Genomic DNA, 21,614 nt, shown 5'->3' on the forward strand with positions numbered 1-21,614 from the left:
TGTTATGTAAAAAAGTGACGCGAGTGATGAGTTGAGATGTAAACCAATAAAAATATACTACCTTAATAGTTTATAAAAATATTGTAAAAAAGTTTTGTGGTTGTTACATTACTTTCAAAAGAATTAAAAATATTGTTAAGGGAAAAAAATGTATTTTTATACAATAAAATTGCTAAAATTAATACCTATATATATACTAATAATTTTTATAAAAAAAAATAAAAAAATTTGGGGGTGGGGGTGGGGGGGTAAGGGTGGCTCCGTCCCTGATGCTATGCTTTACTTTCAGTTGAATTTGTTGGAAAACTTTTCCTGATTTCCTCATAAGGTGGACTCAAATAGTCAAATCCTTTTCTGACTTGCTAAACAAATTAAAAATGTGTAACTACCTACCAGTTTATCAAGAACATAATGTGTATCCAAATTTATTGTGAAAAACCATCTATTTTTATCTGATGGGAATCCAATCACTGAAACAATGCCAATATAGTTAACACAAAAAGGGAGACAGAACATTCCATGGAAAGCATACAGTCAATCCAAAGTCTGGAGGAAAGCTTAGTAACATTCAAAATTTAATAAAATGGCTAAATTGTAAACCACGCCCCTAAAATATGGGGTCATTGAAATTTTACCCCTTAATATTATAAAAAGAAAAAAAAATTTATTTTAGTTATTGGAATTTTTAAATTTTTAAATATTTATTAGATTTTTTTAATTTATTTAATTACATGTAATAATAAAATTCACGTGTTATGATTTAATTGGGTTAATTAGCACATGTGGCAGGCTTAGCTATCACTTAATGAACACATGAGCAAAAAAAATGGACGAAGGGTGCTAATCAAAATGGATCATAACGTTAGAAGATAAAAATCAAAATTCTAATTAAACATTTTAGGGTAAAATCCAAAGACATTGAAATTAACTTTTTGTGCATTGTAGCCTAACTTTTTATTTTTTAATTGGTACTTCAGCCTAATTAATAAACAAAAAAAATTCCAAAATTCATAAAATGTGCTAAGCACATGTAACTAAAACAACTTTATCTTTATATTCCCACACAAACCTACTATCAGATAGAGTTCGTAAAGGATTGACACTTACTAGTCCTTTTACCACCATTGTTATCTCACAAACTCCTTATCACGTCAATAAAAGAAGGAGGAGAAGGAAAATATGAACCATATATTAAAAGAAACAAGAAGGCACTCTATGTACGTAGTACTGAAAATGCAACACTAACTGACATGGGTGACTGGAATTACACCACCCTATTCTTCATGTACCCTTCTCTCTTTCTCATCCTCTTCTTCATCTCTCCTTGTTTTTTCTTTGCACTTTCCCACGAAAACCCCCAAGTCTCAATCTCTTCGGTTCCAAGTCACACAAGAGATCATTTCTTCAATGAAAGCAAAAATGGCACTGGTTTAACTACCGTAAGTGATACAACTTTTGCAGTGAAAAAAAAAAAAAATAACATTGGGTTCTAATGGGAGAAACAAAGATCTCCTTCTGTTGTCATTCCCTCTTCAGTACTTAAATTACATCAGTTTTGTTTTTGGAGTGAAAATATTGATGGTCCCATTCTTTTCAGTTATTCTTACCTTTTGTCTTTCAAGTTACAAACAAAACAATAAATGAAGAAGATATTATTACTACCTTAGACTGGTTTCAATTATTTTGTTTTTGTTTATAATTTACAGTTGCATGAAATGAATTATTCTTGGAGAATAGAAAAAGGACTGGCAAGAGCTAGAAGGGCGATAAAGGAGGCAGCTCGATCACGAAGCTATAGATCGAACACTGAGGATGAGTTTGTTCCAAGAGGATCCACCTACATAAATCCTTATGCCTTTCATCAGTTAAGATTTTCTCCCTATTTTATTCATCTTATGATACCTTTATGTCATTGGTTAGTTAGTGTGACATGAAATTCCCTGCCATCCCTTATCACTTGACTTTTGAGTTGTTGCGAAATGTACAAGAATTATCAAATTTCACTTTTTTTTTTTAATTTTTCATTGGTTAGTTAGTGTGACATGAAATTCCCTGCCACCCCTTATCACTTGACTTTTGAGTTGTTGCGAAATGTACAAGAATTATCAAATTTCACTTTTTTTTTAAAAAAAAATTCACAATAATTAAAATGTCACATTGTTATAAAAAGTAATATCACTTTCACATTAAAGTTCTCTCTCTCTCTCTCTCTCTCTCTCTCTCTCTCTCTCTCTCTCTCTCTCTCTCTCTCTCTCTCTCTCTCTCTCTCTCTCTCTCTCTCTCTCTCTCTCTCTCTGTGATATGCCATGAATTCTTGTTATTGAGTAGGAATATAATCACCCATTAGTATTTCAAAAAAAAAAAAAAAAGTAATATTATGATTACAAATTATTTTATAATATTTTTAAAAATTATTAATATGGCAAATTCTTACTTGTTCTTATCTAGATACACTATTAACATTATTTTTTTTTAATTATTAATTATCACATACCACATTAATAATTTGTAAAATAACTTGTAATTTTAGTTTTTTTTTTTTATATAAAAAAATCACCTTGAGTATTTAAGAACCTTAACTAGAAGGAGTGCAGCATTATTAATCATAGGTAGTGGGGCAGCATGACCCTAGCTCAATTAACTTGGGATTGATGTTTTTTTTGGTACTTACTTAGCTGTGAGCTCTAGGCCTATTTTTCTTAGCCTACAATTTTTTGGCGGTGTATGTACTTGTAACTGACTGGGATGATTTAATTCATGAATTATATTCTCACTTTGTGGAGAAGTTATTTAAAGCATTCCTATCAAGGATTTTAAAAATTTTAGCATTTAACACTTCAAAAATTGTATTTAAAAAAAAAAAAAAAAAAACACTTCAAAAATCTACTGTATCTATTATACTATCCCATTTTAAAATTTATCAAACATCAAAGTTTCTATATTTTTTATCATTTCATTTAAATAATATAAACTACTCATTAAAATAATAATAATAAAACAACTACACAAAAAACTATAGCAACCACCTCCTCCACCACCCCTACCACCACTCTACTTGCCATAACCACCATTGTAGCAACCACAACCCACCATAGCCACCACCACCACAAGTCATAGCACCACCGTGGCAACCACAACCACCTGTAAGAAGAAAAGAAAAAGAAAAAACCCAAAGTATAACCACAACCACAACCACCTGTAAGAAGAAAAGAAAAAGAAAAAACCCAAAGTATAACCACAACCATCCACCAAAATTACAACCAACCATCACCCAACCACCACAAAAACAACCAGCCACTGCAAAAACAAAATCTCAGCCAAGCACTCACCAATGGTTGATAACCCACTGCAAGGAAAAAAAAAACAAAAAACAAAAAACAAAATGCAAAACCACAACCATCTAGCAAAAACAACCAACCATCAAAACAAAATTGTAACCCAAAGATTCAACCCACGCACTCACCGATCGATCTCACCACCGTGCCTCCAAATCAAACCCATTGAAAAAAATTGGAAGGGAAGTAGCTTCATTGGTTCTAATCCAAGTTGTGAGATAGCTTCAAGCAGGGAGTCAGAGGGAGAGTGAGAGAAGAAGAAAAAAAAAAAGAGAGGAAAAGAGGAATGGCAGGTCTGAACAGAGAAGAATGAAAGAATAAAAAGAGGGAGAAATAAAATACTTTTTTAAAGAGGAGAAGAGAGAGAAAGCTTTAAATTTTTTTTTTTTTTTTAAGATATAGCTACAGTGCACTCTCAAAATGAGAGTGCACTGTAGCAAGATTGTAAATTTTATAGCATATATAAGTTTTGATGGAGTGAATTTTTTGAGTTTTAGATGCTAAAAAATAGCATTTAGCATTCTTGATGAGAATGCTCTTATGCCCCTAGACGTGTCACAACCATTATGATTGTTTTATACGTAGATGTGTTTTAATTGACTTTAAGATCGACGATCTCCTGTCAGATCTTTAATGATTAACCCTTGATGATGGTCAGTTAGCTTTTAGAACATTCAAGCAATCCTGATTTTCGGTTAGAGTTCTACAAACTCTGAAATTTTCCTGAAAATGATACACAAGTAATTGTTATTGCATGTGTCTCTCTATAGCTTGTGAAATCGTAAGATTACATCTTGAAGTTCTCGAACAATGGACCATTTAGATATAGAAAATTTCCTAAATTTATTTTACAAAATGGAAAATATTAAAAAATGTATCAATTTTATAATAAGAAATTTACAATTACAGTCTTAGCACAAAAAACAGCAACACTGTACCATTTAATGTTTAGTTCTAAAAAATAAGGAAATGATATATCTACAACATTTTTACAACAAATCCTAAGTGGAAGGTTGTTACTAGTTATTATTGTTGGGGCAAAAAAATAATCTTAGTGTTAGTTTCAAATTTGAACCAATAACAACTAACCACCTGTGATTTATTGTAAAATTGTTGTAGGCGTAGCATCTCTCAAAAAATAATATTACAGACATAACAAATTTTACAATGTTTTTCTTAACATTTAAAGCAATAGATTATAATTAATGCAATACTTTTTTTTTACATTGGACTATTATTAATAACGACTGTATTGTACCTTAATAATTATGAAAGTTGTGTATCTAGATCTATTGATTTATTAAGTTAATATGCATTGCACTATATCAACGATATTAATAATTGATCTCTAATTACCATCGGGGGTATGGTTTGATGGTATGAGTTTTCAAATTATTTCTATTATTAAGTAGTTCAAGAAATAGTCTTAACACGACCCTGGTAGTACACGTAATCTATATATATATATATATATAAAACCGAAGCCTTTGCTGACACCACAATTTTCCACGTCAGCACAATATTTAAAAAATAAATAAAAATATAAAACCGAAGCCTTTGCTGACACCACAATTTTCCACGTCAGCACAATATTTAAAAAATAAAAAATGGCACCACAATTTTCCACGTCAACACAATATTTAAAAAATAAATAAAAACTATAACCCCTCAAAACCCTAGCAACCTTACCCCTCTCTCAAGTTAAGAAACATAAAGCCACGGTTTCTGCAAACTTTCTCTCTCTCCAGACGTAGGAAGCCCTAAAGCATTCAAGATCTACAAAACCCTAGCAACCTTACCCCCCCTCAAGTTAAGAAATATAAAGCCACAGTTTCTGCAAACTCTCTCTCTCTCCAGACGTAGAAAACCCTAAAGCATTCAAGATCTACAATGCACGGTATAGATTTTAGCTTATAAAGTTCAGTTTTTGTAAGATTAGTTTTGTTTATATATTAATTAATACATAGTACTTTGTTCACCATTGAATACTCACATAATCAATTTCCAATTCAGTGTTCAAGAATTAAACCAAAATTATAACTGCTCTATCATAAAATATTATTATTAGTATGAATTTTATGGAGTTGCGGTGTTCAAGAATTAAACCAAAATTCTTTTAAATTATCTATAATATTTTGTCCTTTGAAAATTTTATCTCTTTGATTTTAGTATATTGTGTTTCTTAAACTATAGAGAGATTTTCTTTGGTTTCAGCAAACTCTCTCTCTCTCTCCAGATGTAGGAAGCCCTAAACGCACGGTATAGCATTCAAGATCTACAACTCACGGTATAGATTTTAGCTTATAAAATTCTGCTTTTGTAAGGTTAGTTTGTTTATATATTTAGTCCTTACGTTTAGGTTTAGTTTAGGTTTAGGTTTTAAGAGATTTATATATTACTACTATGTGGTTGAATTTCCCGTGACATCAGTTTTATGTTTTTAACCAAATACATCAGGAAAGCATGAGAAGGCGCATAAATATTTAGTCCTTAAGTTTAAGTTTAGGTTTAGGTTTAGGTTTTAAGAGATTTATATATTACTACTATGTGGCTGAATTTCCCGTGACATCAGTTTTATGTTTTTTTTTTTTTTTTTTTTTTTTAAATTTGTTTTATGTAAGGTTAGTTTGTTTACATCAGTTCTTTGTCTCAAAGATAAGGCTTTTAATATATCCCTTGCAAGCACACATGAACTTAAATTGTCTTTTAATATATGCATACTTTATTATTTTCTAATAGTTTTCCCGTGCATCGCACGGGTTAGCGACTAGTATTATTTATTACCGTTACGTGACATAAAGTCAATGAGTCCACACTGGAGACTCTCTTTTTTCATTCACAAAAAAGAAAAATAACAATTGATCTCTAATTGTTTGATGCATATGATCAGGAGCCATGCAGAGATGTTGAAACGGTTCAAAGTATGGCCATACAAGGAAGGAGAGTTGCCCATTTTTCACAGGGGGCCAATGACCAACATATACTCAACTGAAGGGCAATTCATGGATGAATTGGAAAGTGGGGAGAGTCCTTTTTTAGCTAAGGACCCGAATGAGGCCGCTGCATTTTATATTCCCGTTAGTATTACCAATATCATTGAATTCGTGTACAAGCCTCGCATCATATATACTAGTAAACCTCTACAAAAGGTTGTCAAGGACTACATGGAAGTCATATCAAAGAAACACCCGTATTGGAACAGAAGCGATGGAGCTGACCATTTTATGGTTTCTTGTCATGACTGGGTATGGCATTCATTTTCTGCTTTACATTGGAGGGAGTCATATTAGCCATGCATTCATTGGATTTCTTTAAGAAGTTTGAATAGGAGAAAGATATCATTAAAAATTACACAATTCTTAAAGAGTAAAGTGCATCATGTATTGTCTATGTTTCCATGCTACACAAACTTGTGCAATTACTTTGTTAACTTTATTTTTCACTCTACCATTTAGAGTTACTTTAGGAATGCTGCTGCTTAAGGTGTTAATTATAATAATTGGTTGAAGATATAACACTAACTATATTCCTCCTTGTGATATCTCAGGGACCAAAAATTTCATTTGATGACCGTAAGTTTTACAAACACTTCATTAGAGTTCTATGCAATGCCAACACTACTGAAGGCTTCGATCCGGCGAGAGATGCCTCCTTACCTGAAGTTAAAATTGCATCTGAAAACCTGAATCCTCCAAGCTTCAGCCAGCCCCTAAACAATCGTTCAATTTTAGCCTTTTTCGCCGGTCGCGAGCACGGGTTTGTAAGGAAAATACTACTTAGGTACTGGAAAGACAATGACCCAGATATCCAAGTGCATGAGTATCTCCCTAAAAACTTAAATTATTTCGAGTTAATGGGTCAAAGCAAGTTTTGCCTGTGCCCTAGTGGGTATGAAGTTGCAAGCCCTAGAGTTGTTGAGTCTATTTTTGCAGAATGTGTCCCCGTGCTAATATCCGATGGTTATGTGCCACCATTTAGTGATGTTCTTGATTGGAGCCAATTTTCTATTCAAATTCCAGTTGCAAAGATACCAGAAATCAAGAAAATTTTGCAAGGAATTTCGGAGGATGAGTTTTTAGAGAAGCGAAAGCGGATTATCCAGGTGCATCGACATTTTGTGATCAATAGGCCTGCTAAACCATATGATTTATTGCACATGGTGATGCATTCAGTGTGGCTCAGGAGGCTAAACATAAGGCTGCCACTGTAAAATGCTTCAATTAATTAAGGTTGTACACTTTAATGAAATCATATCCTCCATTGAAATGGTCTCAAGATTTCTTTTCATCAACTAGAATAAAAACTCTTCCAAAGCATAAGCATCAAGTATATTTCATTCCACATCTTATATAATGCCATGTATTTTTAATACACACCATGCCGGATTCTCTTATTCTGATTAAACAGCATGTAAAAGCAAATTTTTATGACACTATATAAAGGCAGGCAACGGAAACATGCTGCATTATTCAAGGTGTGATGGGATCCATATATAGTTATGTGTTTTAACATAATTAGGGTCTGATTGGTAGGAGGATTTTTGTTTTTATTTTCAAAACAATATAAAAACAATTTTCAAAAAATTGAACTTGAAACTAGTTTTCAGATAATAATTTTTATATTTTACGTGTTTGGCTCCCACTTTTACGAACAATTTTCAAAATACTAAAAACAAAAATAATTGTTTGGGAGACCATTTCTATTTTTGAGATTTAAAAAAATATATATATTTACAAAAAGTAACGTGTAGCATCTGTAAATTTTTTTTTTTTTTTTTTTTCTGTGGATAATGATAAAGGAATAGAGCTCATCATTTTTTTTTAATGATAAGTTTCAAATCTGAAGTGTGAGAATTCTTTTTGTGATAAAGATAAACTCCTAAATTTAAGAAATAAAAAAGTTTGGACAAATATGTAGGGTCCACTGTTTTCAATTTATTTACAACTATGTCATTAAAAATATTTTCTGTATCTTGAAAACACCCTTTAAGCCGTTTTCAAAATCCTGTTTTAAATCAGGAAAATAGGATATAGTTTTTTGAAAACTGTATTTAGAAAATATTAGCCAAACAATAAATTCAAGTGTGAGACCCACCAATTTTGGATTGCAAAACAAAAAACTATATTTAAATAATCTTACCAAACAGCCCCTTAGCTTTTGCTAATCTACTTTTTAAAGACCATTCTCATCCAACAGAATCTAAATACTTAGAAAGTCTTAATATAACAACATCCTCAGCTGAGCAAGAATAAGAAATTGATAAATGATAAAGCATAGTTTGAAGCTTGAATACTTTAACGGTCCATTTGGTTAGAGGAGTGGAAAAGTAAGAAGATAGAAAATAGTGGGAGGATAGAAAATATTTTAATTTGCCCCCTCTTTGTTTGGTTGGGAGTGGAAAAGAGAAGGAATGGAAAAAGTGAGTTTGTATAAATTTATACATATACCCTTGTTAAAAAATGATGCCCAATTAAAACCAAAAAGTGATAAACAACTAAAAAAAATCAATCATCTAAATTTATTAAAAAAATAAAAAGCAATTCCAAAAAAAAAAAAAAAAAAAACGCACACACACAAAAGAAAGCAAAAGAAATAAAAATAATAATAAAAAAAGGAATATGAGCACTGGACAAGCCTGCCCAATTAAAAAAAGAAAGAAGCTGAAGAAAACACAAAAGAAAGCAAAAGAAAGAAAAGAAAAGAAAAGAATATGAGCACTGGACAAGCCTGTCCAATAAAAAAATAAAAAAAAATAAAAAAAAAGTAGAAGAAGCAACGTCCGGAGGAAGAAAAAAAAGTGCGAAGAAGATGGTATTTTTGTCTAAATTTGATGTCCATTTCTCCCTTCAGTTTTCTATCCATTTTGGGGAGAAAACTTTTTGATGGACCTGAAAAGAAAACACATGAGTCCCACCATTTATTTTCCTTTCTCTCCACCCAACCAAACACACTACAAATTAAAAAAGTTTTCTTTCTTATTTTTTTTTTTTTTCCAAAGTTTTTCATCTACCATATTTCACCTCCAAACAAACACACCCTAAGAGAGGGAAGAAGAAGAAAAAAAAAATGCAGCTATGGTGGCTGTCAAAACATAACTAGTAAAATAACACCAATTTTTTTAATACGAAGGATACGTACAAACAAATTAATCTAAGCCAACTGCTAAAATCAGACTACTATAATCAATAGTTCAAATACTCTGCATACCCTGATACCCATTCAAATTTTTGGTTATCCAGTTCAATCTTACATAAGCTATAATTATATTGCATATTGGAAAATATATTTTGCAGTCATTTTAACACTAAAGTATTGACATAAATCATGTCATTTGTAAATTGAATTCAGCTTTTGATCCTTAAACGCCAAGAGCCTTTAAATATTTCCTACAAAGACGTCCAGAATCTCTTTCCTCATTGTAAGTAACTATTGAATTTATCAAAAAAAAAAAAAACCTTTAGATCTTCAAACAATTAATACCAGCAAAAGACACTTGTATGTCTAACCGTAGCTCTTCCCAACAATTATCAGTATTTTAGGCATAATTTGTTAATAATGGTATATTATTCAATTGTGTCACAAGTTTGTGTAAAAAGAATTTTTATAGTCACAACTCACACTCAAAAGTAATTATGAGTAATATGTAAGTAAGATGAGTATTAATTGTACAAGTAATGAGCTTGAGCCTATTTATAGGCTATTCTAACTTGCACTTTAACAACCCCCTTGAACTAGATCAAGATGGGTTACAAGAAGCCAACTTAAATTTGGATATAAAATCATTCACAATCTGCCATCTTAACTCTACTAAACAACAAGTTATCATCTACAAGAAGTTAACTCTACTCCTCTAATAAGACTATCCATTTTAGCCATTTGGATCAAAGAGGTGAGCACTTCAAAACAAGGTAGAAACAAATATGAGGACAATGTATCTCCTTGTCGAAGTCCTGGTGTCGGAATGATAGAGTTCTTCGACACTCCATTGATCAATAAGGAATATGATAAGTTACACAAAATATAGCTCAATCAACTTAGATATGTTAAAAACCCAACTTCTTTATGATTATTTTAAGGAAAACCTATTTCACCCTATTATACGTCTCACTCATAATCAGTATAATGGCCATAGATCCTCCACTTCCATCTCACATGTATGCATGGAGTGTAATGACTGCAGCCTGCACAAAAAGCATAGTGCTTGGATTCAATTGAGGTGAACTTTTAATTTGAAATCACAACATTTGCATATAGTTAATGTTGATCTTAAACTATTTTCACTTCTAAGAAAAGTATTATCCCAGTAATATTTTGTAAACACCACTAACTTAATTCAACCAATTTCACTTTTAAGGACTACCATATAACATTTATTTGAGATGAATTTTTTTTTTTAAAGAGATAATTTCAACATATGGCCGCTCCTAATAATTGTTTTTTTATCATTAAACCAAGATATCAATTGGTTTTTCTAGTGTAGGCGAGAATTGAATCTCAAATCTCTTATTCGACAACAAAATGTTTTACCAGTTGAGTTAACTGAAACTTAAATTTAAAATAAAGACTTGATGTGCCTCAAAGAGTTTACTAAAACTTAGATTAAAAAATGATTGACTTAAATTTTAGGTAAGTAATTTTAAAAATAAAGGGACAAATGCATAATAATTCTTGGATTTCATTAATATCCACCTCTTTAAATTTAAGATTATTATAATATAGACCCTCTACGAGTTTCTATGGATTAAAATTAATTAAAATCTACCTGCATAAGTTACATTTGAGACCTATTTGAGCAGTAAAAGAAACCTTCACGTTAATACTAAGCAGTAGTGTATAAAACTTGGAAATGATTGTATATCATTTATCATGTTTATTTATTATGGCCTGTACACAGTACACATGATAAGTCTTTTTATAATCATTTTATTCTTTGATACCAAAAGAGCACCTATGGTGGATATGAAGGGATATTTGGTAATTGGTACCTAAATAGATCTTTAGAAGAGCCAAATCTCTCTCTCTCTCTCTCCTGAATTTTGCTTTTCTTTAATACACTTATTTTGTTGTCTCTTTTTATAGAACTTGCCCAAAAAAAAAAAAAAAAAGTTATTGCTATCTGGCGGGAAAAGAAGTTAGGGGAAAGCCCAAACAAACACAGCTTCTAGCCACTACGCGTTTAGTTGCTTCTCACATGAGGGTCAAATCCGTAATTTCATACTCAGTAGCTTCTCACTTTTCGTCTTTAAGTAGTGAGCTGTGATCGTTGCACTTTTCCAAACCGTTTTATCTCGTTTTCTATCTCTCTCTCTCTCTCCATTTCCATTTTTTTTTTCTCGGGAAAACAAAGTCAGAGCAACCAAACAGTAACACTACACTTTGAGAAGTGTGAGAAATGAGAATAATAAGTTGCCATGGATATTCACTTCGTTTACTATCGTCGCTGTGCGTGGCTTCAATCTTCGTCGTTATGATTCTCTCAAGCCATTTCTGTGAGCTCATGAGAACGTTCTACGCTAACTCCAAGTCCTCCGAGTACTCAGTTCCATTGCTTGAGTTACAGCAAAAGCTCACCACCACTCACGATCATGTCACACCTCTCCGTTCCGATTCTACCACTACTACTACTGCTTTCAACCCCAACCGAACCGTACCAGTACGTTACAATCTCTCTCTCTCTCTCTCACATTGATTCTGTGTTTGAATTTGTTAAACCAAAAGGCCAAAACCGTTAAAATCGGTTTTGATCCTGATGTTATGTAAATTAATACAGAGAATAATTAGAAGGAAAGCGAAACTGAGCAGAGAGAAAGAGCTTGAACTAGGATTAGCGCGAGCACGAGCTTCGATTCGAAGAGCCACCGCAGCTTCAAAGCGCAACAGCTCTGCAACGTCCCTCAACGCCACCGGTTTCGTCCCCTCCGATCGTGTTTATCGTAACCCCGCCGCTTTTTACCAGTAAGCCTTTCTTTCTTTTCTTTTTTCTTTTTTAATTTAATTTTCAAACATAGATTTTAAATAATATACTAGTATCTAATGAAAAGGTAGAATTTAAAGCGTCGAAAGTTTTGAAAAACTGCTTTGCTTGTAAGTCACTGTTAATTTATTTTGATAACTGGTTGGGTATGGGTTTTTATTAATTATGAGAGAATTTCTTGTGATAAACGCTAGCTAGCTAATTAAGGTGTGTGAAGTGCGCACTCACACTCACTCAATCAATTCCTTTCACCGTTTCACAGATCACAGTTATTAGTCAATCCACAAACAATACACATTCTCTCTGATCAGTCTCTGTCTCTGTCTCTAGTGTGTGGTCCGGGCGATCATAGCTATTGGAAAAGCGGGGCTTTGCTACTTATTGTAATGTAATGGATACTTCATGTATTTTGTGTGCCCACTCCTTTTCCTTTACTTTTTTTTTATCCATGCTCCAAAGACAAATTAATATCCCACTTCTCTTACGGTTACTGTGTTGGTATTGGACCAATCATGCAAGCACGCCCCAAAAATTTTTTTAACATAATTAATAAATAAATATAAAACGGTTAATTAATGAAATAAAATCTGAGTCATTGGTATTGGAAATTTGGATAAAATATAGGGATGAGACATTATTTGAATTCAAATAAAATACAATAGTTGTAACCAAATCCTTAGTTTGCAAGTTTATCTGAAAGTTGTAGAAGCATTTGAATTGAAATTTTGATTTGCAACTGCTTGTAGAGGGAAAGCTAGCATTGTTTTTAATTGTGTCTAAATCTAATTATGGCATTATTTTATTTTAATAGTATCTGATGCTTTCACACTTGTACAGTTGATTAATTTGCATAGATGGGCTGGAACCATCAAAGATATATGTGAAACTGAAATAAAAAATTAATCCATCTGTTAATTACCCTGGCTAGCTAGTGTGCTAAATAAGATGAATTAAGTGAAGTACAATAGTCAATAGTGTACTTTTTACTCAATTAGATCCATCTGATACTTTCTCACTTGAAAATTAAGTGCTCAACCTCACTTTGTTCGGGACCAACAAAGTTTTTGTCAATTAATTCCCTATAATAAAATTAAGTTTCAGCCCATAATTTCTCTCTGTAAAATTATTCAGTGCACTCGTATACGTCACTGCTCCACACATAAATCTGCACAAGAAATTCATATTTTATGCAAGAGCAAGGTATAATGCACCTTATGCACCGCATGATTTTCTTATTCTGTAAATGTTGTCTAACTCTTGATTATTAATACTCGAAGAGGTTTGAATATTTTGTTTATTGAAAAAAATCATTTTAAACCATCACAATTCTTAACAGTTTTTTACTTGTCGTAGCCATTATTATCGTTATCATAAAACCATTATTTATTATTATCATGCATGCAGTTGATTAACAAGTTTTAGACGCTGAACTATGATTTTTTTTCTTTGATAGGAATAGAACAGAACAGAACTATGATTTAATATACAATGACTATTCTTTCTCAAAAAAAAAAAAAAATATATATATATATATATATATATACACACACAATGACTATTGATTACACTTTTTCTTTTATGAGAGACTATTGATTACATTGATGTAACATATAATGATTAACCCTGAAACACAAGCTAGCTAGAAGGTTATTATATGACTTTCGGGGTTTTTCACAACCTTCAATTCTAGCTACTAGAGTAGTGTTGCAGTAATTCAGCAAAAAAAGAGAGTAGTGTCGCAGTAGCCAAATGCCAAATCACTCAAACGCCCATCATGCATGATCATCATGTAGAAAATAGAAAGATACGTAGATTGACATGTTTACCCTTGATGAATTTCAAAAATGACAGGAGCTACATGGAGATGGAGAGAAGATTCAAAGTTCACGTGTACACAGAAGGCGAGCCACCGATAGCCCACGATGGACCATGCAAAGACATCTATAGCATGGAAGGGAGGTTCATCCATGAGATGGAGCAAGGAGCCGTGGCTAAGAGGTTCAAGACCAAGGATCCACAAAGGGCCCATGTTCACTTCATGCCCTTCAGTGTGACTTGGATGGTCAGATACCTTTACACACCTCTCTCTCACGACATAGCCCCACTAAGGTGGTTTGTCTCTGATTATGTCAGACTCGTTTCTACCAAGTACCCGTTTTGGAATAGAACCCGTGGTGCTGACCACTTCATGCTTGCTTGTCATGATTGGGTAAAGTTCCTTTCTACCTTGCCTTTCTCTCCTTTTCGTTTTCTTGGTCCTTCAATTTTGTCCCTAGGAATTAGGATTCTGCTGTGTCTGACACCACTAATAGTGTTTGCCGCTTTGTGTGTATGTCACTGTCTGTCCCTTATGTCTTCATGATTTTCACAAGTGGAATGCCAAGCTTAATCAACTTTTTAGATATAGTTTGGCTTTTGTTAATGGTGTCTTTTTTGCCTTTTAAGGAAGCTTTAAAATTAAAAGGATGCCATATTGAGTAAAAAATAGAAGAAAGAGAACTAATAAAAATAGACTTTTAAAGATGTCATAATGAGTAAGAAATAGAGAGGAAAAAAAAAACTAATAAAAATATAACTTTAAGTTGAAAGTTGTTTGACTTCATGCAAAAAAGTAAATAAAAACACCCACTAATAGGATCCTAAATTTAGTTACTATTCATTGTACTATTTCACAATTGAAACACATGGCTTGATTGAATTTAATCATCTTTAAGAAAGATAATTCTATTGTATTGGTTAATACAAGCATGTACAGTATTTGAATTCAAGTAGAAAGCTAAAATACTTCTTGGAAGATTATATCTTCTTGGTTTACAAAGAAATTAGATGAAGCAACTAACCATTTCCAAAAATTGCAGGGTCCCCATGCATCAAAGGGTAACCCTTTCCTCTACAACACATCCATCCGAATCCTTTGCAATGCCAACACCTCCGAAGGTTTCAACCCCCAAAAAGACGTTAGCCTCCCAGAAATACACCTCTATGGTGGCAATGTATCCCCCAAACTACTCACTCCCCCACCAGACAATGCCTCACGTCCCTATCTTGCTTTCTTTGCCGGCGGAATCCACGGCCCGATCCGACCCATATTACTAAACCATTGGAAAAACCGTGACAATGTTCTGCGTGTCTATGAGTACCTGTCCAAAGACTTGGACTACGACTCCTTTATGCTTCAGTCTAAGTTCTGTCTATGTCCTAGTGGGCATGAAGTGGCCAGCCCAAGAATTGTGGAAGCCATTTATGCCGAATGTGTGCCTGTGATTTTGTCACAGAATTATGTGTTGCCCTTCAGTGATGTATTGAAGTGGGAGGAATTTTCGATTCAGGTTGATGTGTCGGATATCCCAAGACTGAAGAATGTGTTGAGGGCAGTTCCGGAAGAGAAGTATAGGAGGCTTAAGGAGGGATTAAGGGTTGTGAGGAGGCATTTTGTGTTGAACCAGCCACCTAAAAGATTTGATGTTTTTCATATGATTTTACACTCTGTATGGCTTAGGAGATTAAATGTAAAACTTGACTAGATTTTTTTTTTTTTTTTTTTTTTGGTTCTTTTTTCTCTCCACCCTCTCTCTCTCAAACCCTGTGACTCGTATAGCTGGAAAATGCCATAGTGGATACGTACTTCTAAATAAAATATTAATGAATGGGAAAGAAAAATGTCATTTTCTGGTGCTCATATGATGAAGTATTCGTTAGATTGTTGTTTAGGGTTTGGTATGTACTCTCCATTTAATTGTCCAAAATTAAATTTTATAAATCTGAACATTATTTTAAATTATAAAAATGTGATACTATATACGTTATTAGAAATGTTTTTTTTTTTTTAATCTTAACCGAAATATATATTCTTCATGTCACTTGAAATCTAAAGAGACTTATGGGGTGTAAAACAGTAGACGAAATTTATGGCAAAAATGGCCCATTACCATCAATTTTCAAAATAATTTGCCCAGAAACACTGTTTCCAAACTATATAGCAATATACCACTTTTTTAGGTGCTCGAGCTTGCCAAGCTCGAGTACCATGTTTTTTTAATCCATTATCGCCCCATATTCAAGGAGCCTTATAATGGCCTTTTTAAGCCCTATAGTGACGTTTTCGGGCCAAAAAACGCCACTATAGGGCCCCTTAACCTGTTATGGGGACTTATAAAAAAATTTTGCAGGAAAACGCCGCTATAGGGCCAAAAAACGTCACTATAGGGATTAAAAACGCCACTATAGGGCCCCTTGAACCTGTTATGGGGACTTATAAAAAAATTTTGCAGGAAAACGCCGCTATAGGGCCCAAAAACGTCACTATAGGGCTTAAAAACGCCACTATAGGGCCCTTTGAACTTGTTATGGGGACTCATAAAAAAATTTTGCAAGAAAACGCCGCTATAGGGCCCAAAAACGTCACTATAGGGCTTAAAAACGCCACTATAGGGCCCCTTGAACCTGTTATGGGGACTTACAAAAAAAATTTTGCAGGAAAACGCCGCTATAGGGCCCGAAAACGTCACTATAGGGCCCCTTAACCTAGTATGGGGGCTTAAAAACGCCGCTATAGGGCCCGAAAACGTCATTATAGGGCTTAAAAACGCCACTATAGGGCTCCTTGAATATGGGGCGATAGTGGATTAAAAAAACATGGTACTTGAGCTTGGCAAGCTCGAGCACCTAAAAAAGTGGTATATTGCTATATAGTTTGGAAACAGTGTTTCTGGGCAAATTATTTTGAAAATTGATGGTAATGGGCCATTTTTGCCGAAATTTACCCCAGACACACACACCAAAAAAAAAACAGTAGACGAAGCCCAGGCCCGATCGGCTGAATTGGAAATAGTGCACAGACATGATCCTATCAATTCTACCATGCCTCTATCTATTTTATCGAATCCAAAAAATAATGGACTTAAAAAAATAAAAATAAAAAAATGGGCCTCATAAGCCAGTTAAGCCTAAAAATTGCGAGGTCCTTCAGTAGGATTTGATTAATGGTTAAAACTTATAACAAATAGAAGCTTTCTCGTGGCGGCACTGGCCCATTACTATTGTAAATTTGTATATTTCACCCTTATCGGCCATTCAACTGAGTACTTTCCAGTTTCTTTGTGTGCTCTGAAGTTTCTCCTACTCTCTTGTCTAAAATATTGGATCTCTGTCAAATTCTCTCCTAAATAGAAAAATCTAGGGGTGTCAATGTTCAACCCAACTCGCGAACACGACACGAACCCAACACGGGTTTTTCCAGGTTAGGGTTGGGCCTTAATGGGTTTGGGTCATAAATGGGTCGACCCAAAAGTGACACGATAAGAAACGTGTCATAAGCGGATCAACCCGCATAACCCGCAATAGACACGTTTGACACGTCAATTTATTTGTGTCAACCCGAAATGACCCACTTAACACAACCTGTTTAACTCGTATAACAAATAAATATTTATTTTATTTTAGATTTGTCAAATACCTTTTATATCCAACATATATTTTAAATTTGAAAAGAAAAGTGAGTAATTACAAAAATTTAAAAGGGATATAATTGAAAATTAAAACCTTACAGACCCTAGAACTACTAATACTTTTTTTTTTTTTTTTGGCATAGAACTTGCACAAATGAAATTGGATAAACTTGTGGAAGATGTTATGAATTTGGACATCAACAAAAAATTTATGGATGATAATCATGATCATAGTCAGGATTAGTCTACTGTTTACTTAAATTCTTTCAATATTGATACTTAGCATTTAGCGAGTTCTAAGGATATTATATTTTTGTTGAACTATGTTATTTTATTTTTGTTAAACTTTGTTATTTTGAATTTGGGCTGAAGTGTATGCACTTCTTTTGGAGTGTAAAGAACTTATTTCTAGATGAATGTTATATTTTTGTCGAACTATATTATTTTAAATGTGGGTTGAAGACTTGAAGTGTATGCACTGTTTTTTGGGATGTAAAAAAAAAAATTCTAGATGAATGTTATATTTAATGTTATGTAGTTTGAAATAGGTTGTGTTACATTTGTGTCAACCTAACATGACTCGTTTATTAAGCGTGTCAAATGGATTGGGTCAGGTCAACCCGACTTATTAACAAGTTGGGTTAGGGTTGAAAGATCATGACACGATTATTAAATGGGTCGGGTTAGGGTTGAGCCATTTAGTTGAATATCTCTATCTCGACACGACACAAATCCAACACGCTAACCCGAATTGACACCCCTAGAAAAATCCCAACACTATCAAATGTCTACATAACCCCTTTTCGAAAGCGCAATCCGTGGCACTCCACAAAATAGCCTCAGTCTTTCGTTGTTCCAATGTAACGATACAATGTACTGACCCTATTTTAGGATTCTTTTTTCTATTTTCCAAAATTTTATAATTCTCTTATAAAAAAGAGAGATATTATGTCCACAAAAAATCCTATGTAACAAATTATTACAGTTGTTATTGGTAGCGTAGGTAGAGAGGTAATTTCAATGATAGGTTCAAATTAAAATCAATAACTAATATAATGCACAGAAAAAACCACCTATCTCATTTTTTGCGTTCTAGCATATTTGACTTATAAATATTAATAAATTAAAAAAATTGAAAAAAAAAATTTTAAACCATAACTAAGGTTTGGGGTAGCTTGAATTTTGAACCATTTATAAAAAAAATAAAAACAGTATTTTGGTAGTTGAGCCTCGATCTGGGTTTTCTGCTCAAGCTGCAAATTCATTGTCTAGACAGATTTTTTCCAATTCCCCATAGTAGCTCTTGGTTGGTTAACTTATTTCACTGCTCTTCTACGAGGGCTTCCTTTGGACAGTCTCCATTAAGGGAGGCCAAGTAGCATTCTTTGGCATGATCACCTCGCACCTTTCCTACTCCTTGCTCAATCGGAATATGCATCAACAACTGGCAGGTGACTCTAAGATGATTGAGAGTAGGTCGTTCAATAATCACTAATGGCTACTCAATGACCAAGAAGTCCACCATTTTTGTGATCTGCCAAGGTAAGTCTTGATTGTGATCAAGAGAGTCACCAACTCTTAAGGATGAATTTTATTTCCTAGTGAAAACTACAAAGGATAAGGTTAGGGTTGCATCTTATCCTTATCGATATGTAACTTTCAAAAAGTTGGCCAACAAAGAATATCAATTAAGCTTCTATTGTCACTAGGACCCGGCAAGTCTTGTATTTAGAGATTGGAAGTGACAACTAAAGCATCAATTTTAGGATGCACATACCTGTATGAATATGGGTACAATTATAACACGCAACACAAGTAATTTTTGAAAAATTATAATATAAAACGGCAAGTACGACACTAGAATGACACAGACATGACAAGCATACGGCATCCTAAATAAAGTATCCATGCATCCTAAGCATCATCATGTGGATGTTGCAATTCCAACGCATCAACTTCAAGTTCTCATCAAGACGCATCTTCAATCTTCACTGGTTTGTGTTCCACCCCAGTCTGAATCTTGCTTTGACCGACCTTCTTGCCTTTGACCAACAAACTTCTAGATTTGTTCTTGCCTAATCAGAGCTTCCATATTCTCTTTTAGGTCAAAACAATCTTCGATGTTATGACCATGATCACTGTACAGTGGAAGCGATAATAGTTCTTTGATCTCTTATCCAGATGCGTTTTGAGTTTTCCCAACCATTTAAGTCTGTGGGTTTGTCCTTGATTTACATGAGAACTTGAACAAAAAGGTGTGTTGAAAGGAGTCTAGTTCAAGAATTAGCTATCAGGGGCCCCAAATTTCTCCCCTTCATGTGAAGGTTTTTCTGATGCTCTGGGGGCTTTTGATTTAGATTGAGATTCAAATCTTTGATCATCTCCTTTTTCCTTCCTCATTTTTTCCTCCATTGCTACCAACCTCTCTAGAATTTAAAGGATCCTTCCCATTGATATATTTCTGAGCTTTGGTTATTAACTACATCATGCTGGATAATGTTGTGTGTTAGAGCAAGAAAAGGAACTTATTAGCTAGGTTGTAGCCCATAAATGCTACTAGAGTCTAGAACAACCTTCTCATATGCTTTGTCAACTCTTGTAGGAGTTCCTTATTGAAATTGGTCAAATAGCTAGGACTTCAAAGATTTTCCTTCTCTCTGTTTGATGTTCAATAGGGAGGTAGACGATATGTTGTCCATGGCTTTGGTCACCTATGAATTATTGACAAACAACTTGTAGAAAGGAGCAGAGCTAGAAATTTTGGTCAAGAAGGTCAATTTGTATTACTAATTTATTAGCCTATACAAAATTTCATACATATACACAAACACATGCATCTACACACACACAGACTTTAATATCTTTCAACATGAAATCCTTAAAATTAAATATTTCATAGAATTAAAGTAATCTTTCACCATCTTCTATAGTGAAATCCTTACAATTTTCATTTTCAATATAAGTTACCAAATTGCCTACAATTGTGGGTAAAAAAATTTCAATTGAATTAATGAAGTATTCAAAGACATGAACGATTCAAAACTTTAAGAGATAGAAAAACACATTTTACCATAAAAAATGAATTTGAAAAACAATAGAAAAACACATTTTACCATAAAAAATGAATTTGAAAAACAATACATTCTCTATAACTACTAGACAAATTGGACAATTTTTTTAAGAACATTATTAGACCAACACAAATATTTGGGAGGGCCAAGTCCCATTTTTGGGGGCTAATTATTAAAATATTAATCTTTCTATACAGTAAAAAGAAGTTTTGAATTTTGGGGGGGGGCCTGCTTGTTGGGTTGGCTGAAAGAGCCTACCAATCCTTTCGTAATCTTGCTAAACCAAATTCGGGTCCGGTCAAAACCTCTAAGGTGGTAGAAAAACCTAACACATATGGATGTTCTAAATTTTTATATATATCCAAAAGATGAAGTCTATATATAGCCTTTATTATTGTTATGCTCTCACCTCATCATCTACGTCATTACCACATCATTATTTTTCGTATTTATTTTTTACATTTAATTTTTTTTTGACAATATTAAATATATAAATACATTGATTTTACAAATTTAACTTAAGCGGTTTTAACTTTACATATTCATCTACCTTAATTTAATATTATAATTAAGTATTGTCTATACATATTCCTCTTATACGGTTTTAACTTTACGTATAACTTTGCCCCTTTATTTTCTTTTATTTTTGTTCTTCTTATTCTCATCCTCTTACTATAAATTTGTCAGTCTCTCCCATTTTATGCATATTTTATTTTCCTACACAACAAGGTTATCTCTCTCTCTCTCTCTCTCAAATTTTTTTTTTTTTCATTTTTTGTTGGATTTT

General features: G+C 33.2%; 2 protein-coding genes across 2 annotated transcripts; both read left to right on the plus strand.

Moving 5' to 3' along the window:
• The first annotated feature begins 1,250 nt into the window (after positions 1 to 1,250).
• LOC126696275 (probable glycosyltransferase At5g11130) lies at positions 1,251 to 7,545 on the plus strand. The gene is made up of 4 exons (XM_050393043.1): positions 1,251 to 1,310; positions 1,707 to 1,864; positions 6,226 to 6,580; positions 6,883 to 7,545. Exons 1-4 carry the CDS (start codon positions 1,251 to 1,253, stop codon positions 7,543 to 7,545), a joined length of 1,236 nt encoding a protein of 411 aa, XP_050249000.1.
• A 4,083-nt stretch (positions 7,546 to 11,628) lies between these two features.
• On the plus strand, positions 11,629 to 15,991 carry LOC126712901 (probable glycosyltransferase At5g25310). Its single transcript, XM_050412433.1, has 4 exons — positions 11,629 to 11,988; positions 12,106 to 12,290; positions 14,161 to 14,518; positions 15,168 to 15,991. Exons 1-4 carry the CDS (start codon positions 11,728 to 11,730, stop codon positions 15,831 to 15,833), a joined length of 1,470 nt encoding a protein of 489 aa, XP_050268390.1. The 5' UTR covers positions 11,629 to 11,727; the 3' UTR covers positions 15,834 to 15,991.
• The last annotated feature ends 5,623 nt before the right edge of the window (positions 15,992 to 21,614 follow it).

This window comes from Quercus robur, chromosome 2, assembly GCF_932294415.1.
Source record: "Quercus robur chromosome 2, dhQueRobu3.1, whole genome shotgun sequence".
Classification (NCBI taxonomy): Eukaryota; Viridiplantae; Streptophyta; class Magnoliopsida; order Fagales; family Fagaceae; genus Quercus; species Quercus robur.

What these genes read in the sequence shown, in the direction of transcription:
- LOC126696275 (XM_050393043.1), top strand. Translation starts at nt 1,251, where the DNA reads ATGGGTGACTGGAATTACACCACCCTATTCTTCATGTACCCTTCTCTC. An exon ending in AATCCTTATGCCTTTCATCA is followed by an intron (nt 1,865 to 6,225) that starts GTTAAGATTTTC and finishes GCATATGATCAG; the next exon opens with GAGCCATGCAGAGATGTTGA. An exon ending in TGGTTTCTTGTCATGACTGG is followed by an intron (nt 6,581 to 6,882) that starts GTATGGCATTCA and finishes GTGATATCTCAG; the next exon opens with GGACCAAAAATTTCATTTGA.
- LOC126712901 (XM_050412433.1), top strand. Translation starts at nt 11,728, where the DNA reads ATGAGAATAATAAGTTGCCATGGATATTCACTTCGTTTACTATCGTCG. An exon ending in AACCCCGCCGCTTTTTACCA is followed by an intron (nt 12,291 to 14,160) that starts GTAAGCCTTTCT and finishes CAAAAATGACAG; the next exon opens with GAGCTACATGGAGATGGAGA. An exon ending in TGCTTGCTTGTCATGATTGG is followed by an intron (nt 14,519 to 15,167) that starts GTAAAGTTCCTT and finishes CAAAAATTGCAG; the next exon opens with GGTCCCCATGCATCAAAGGG.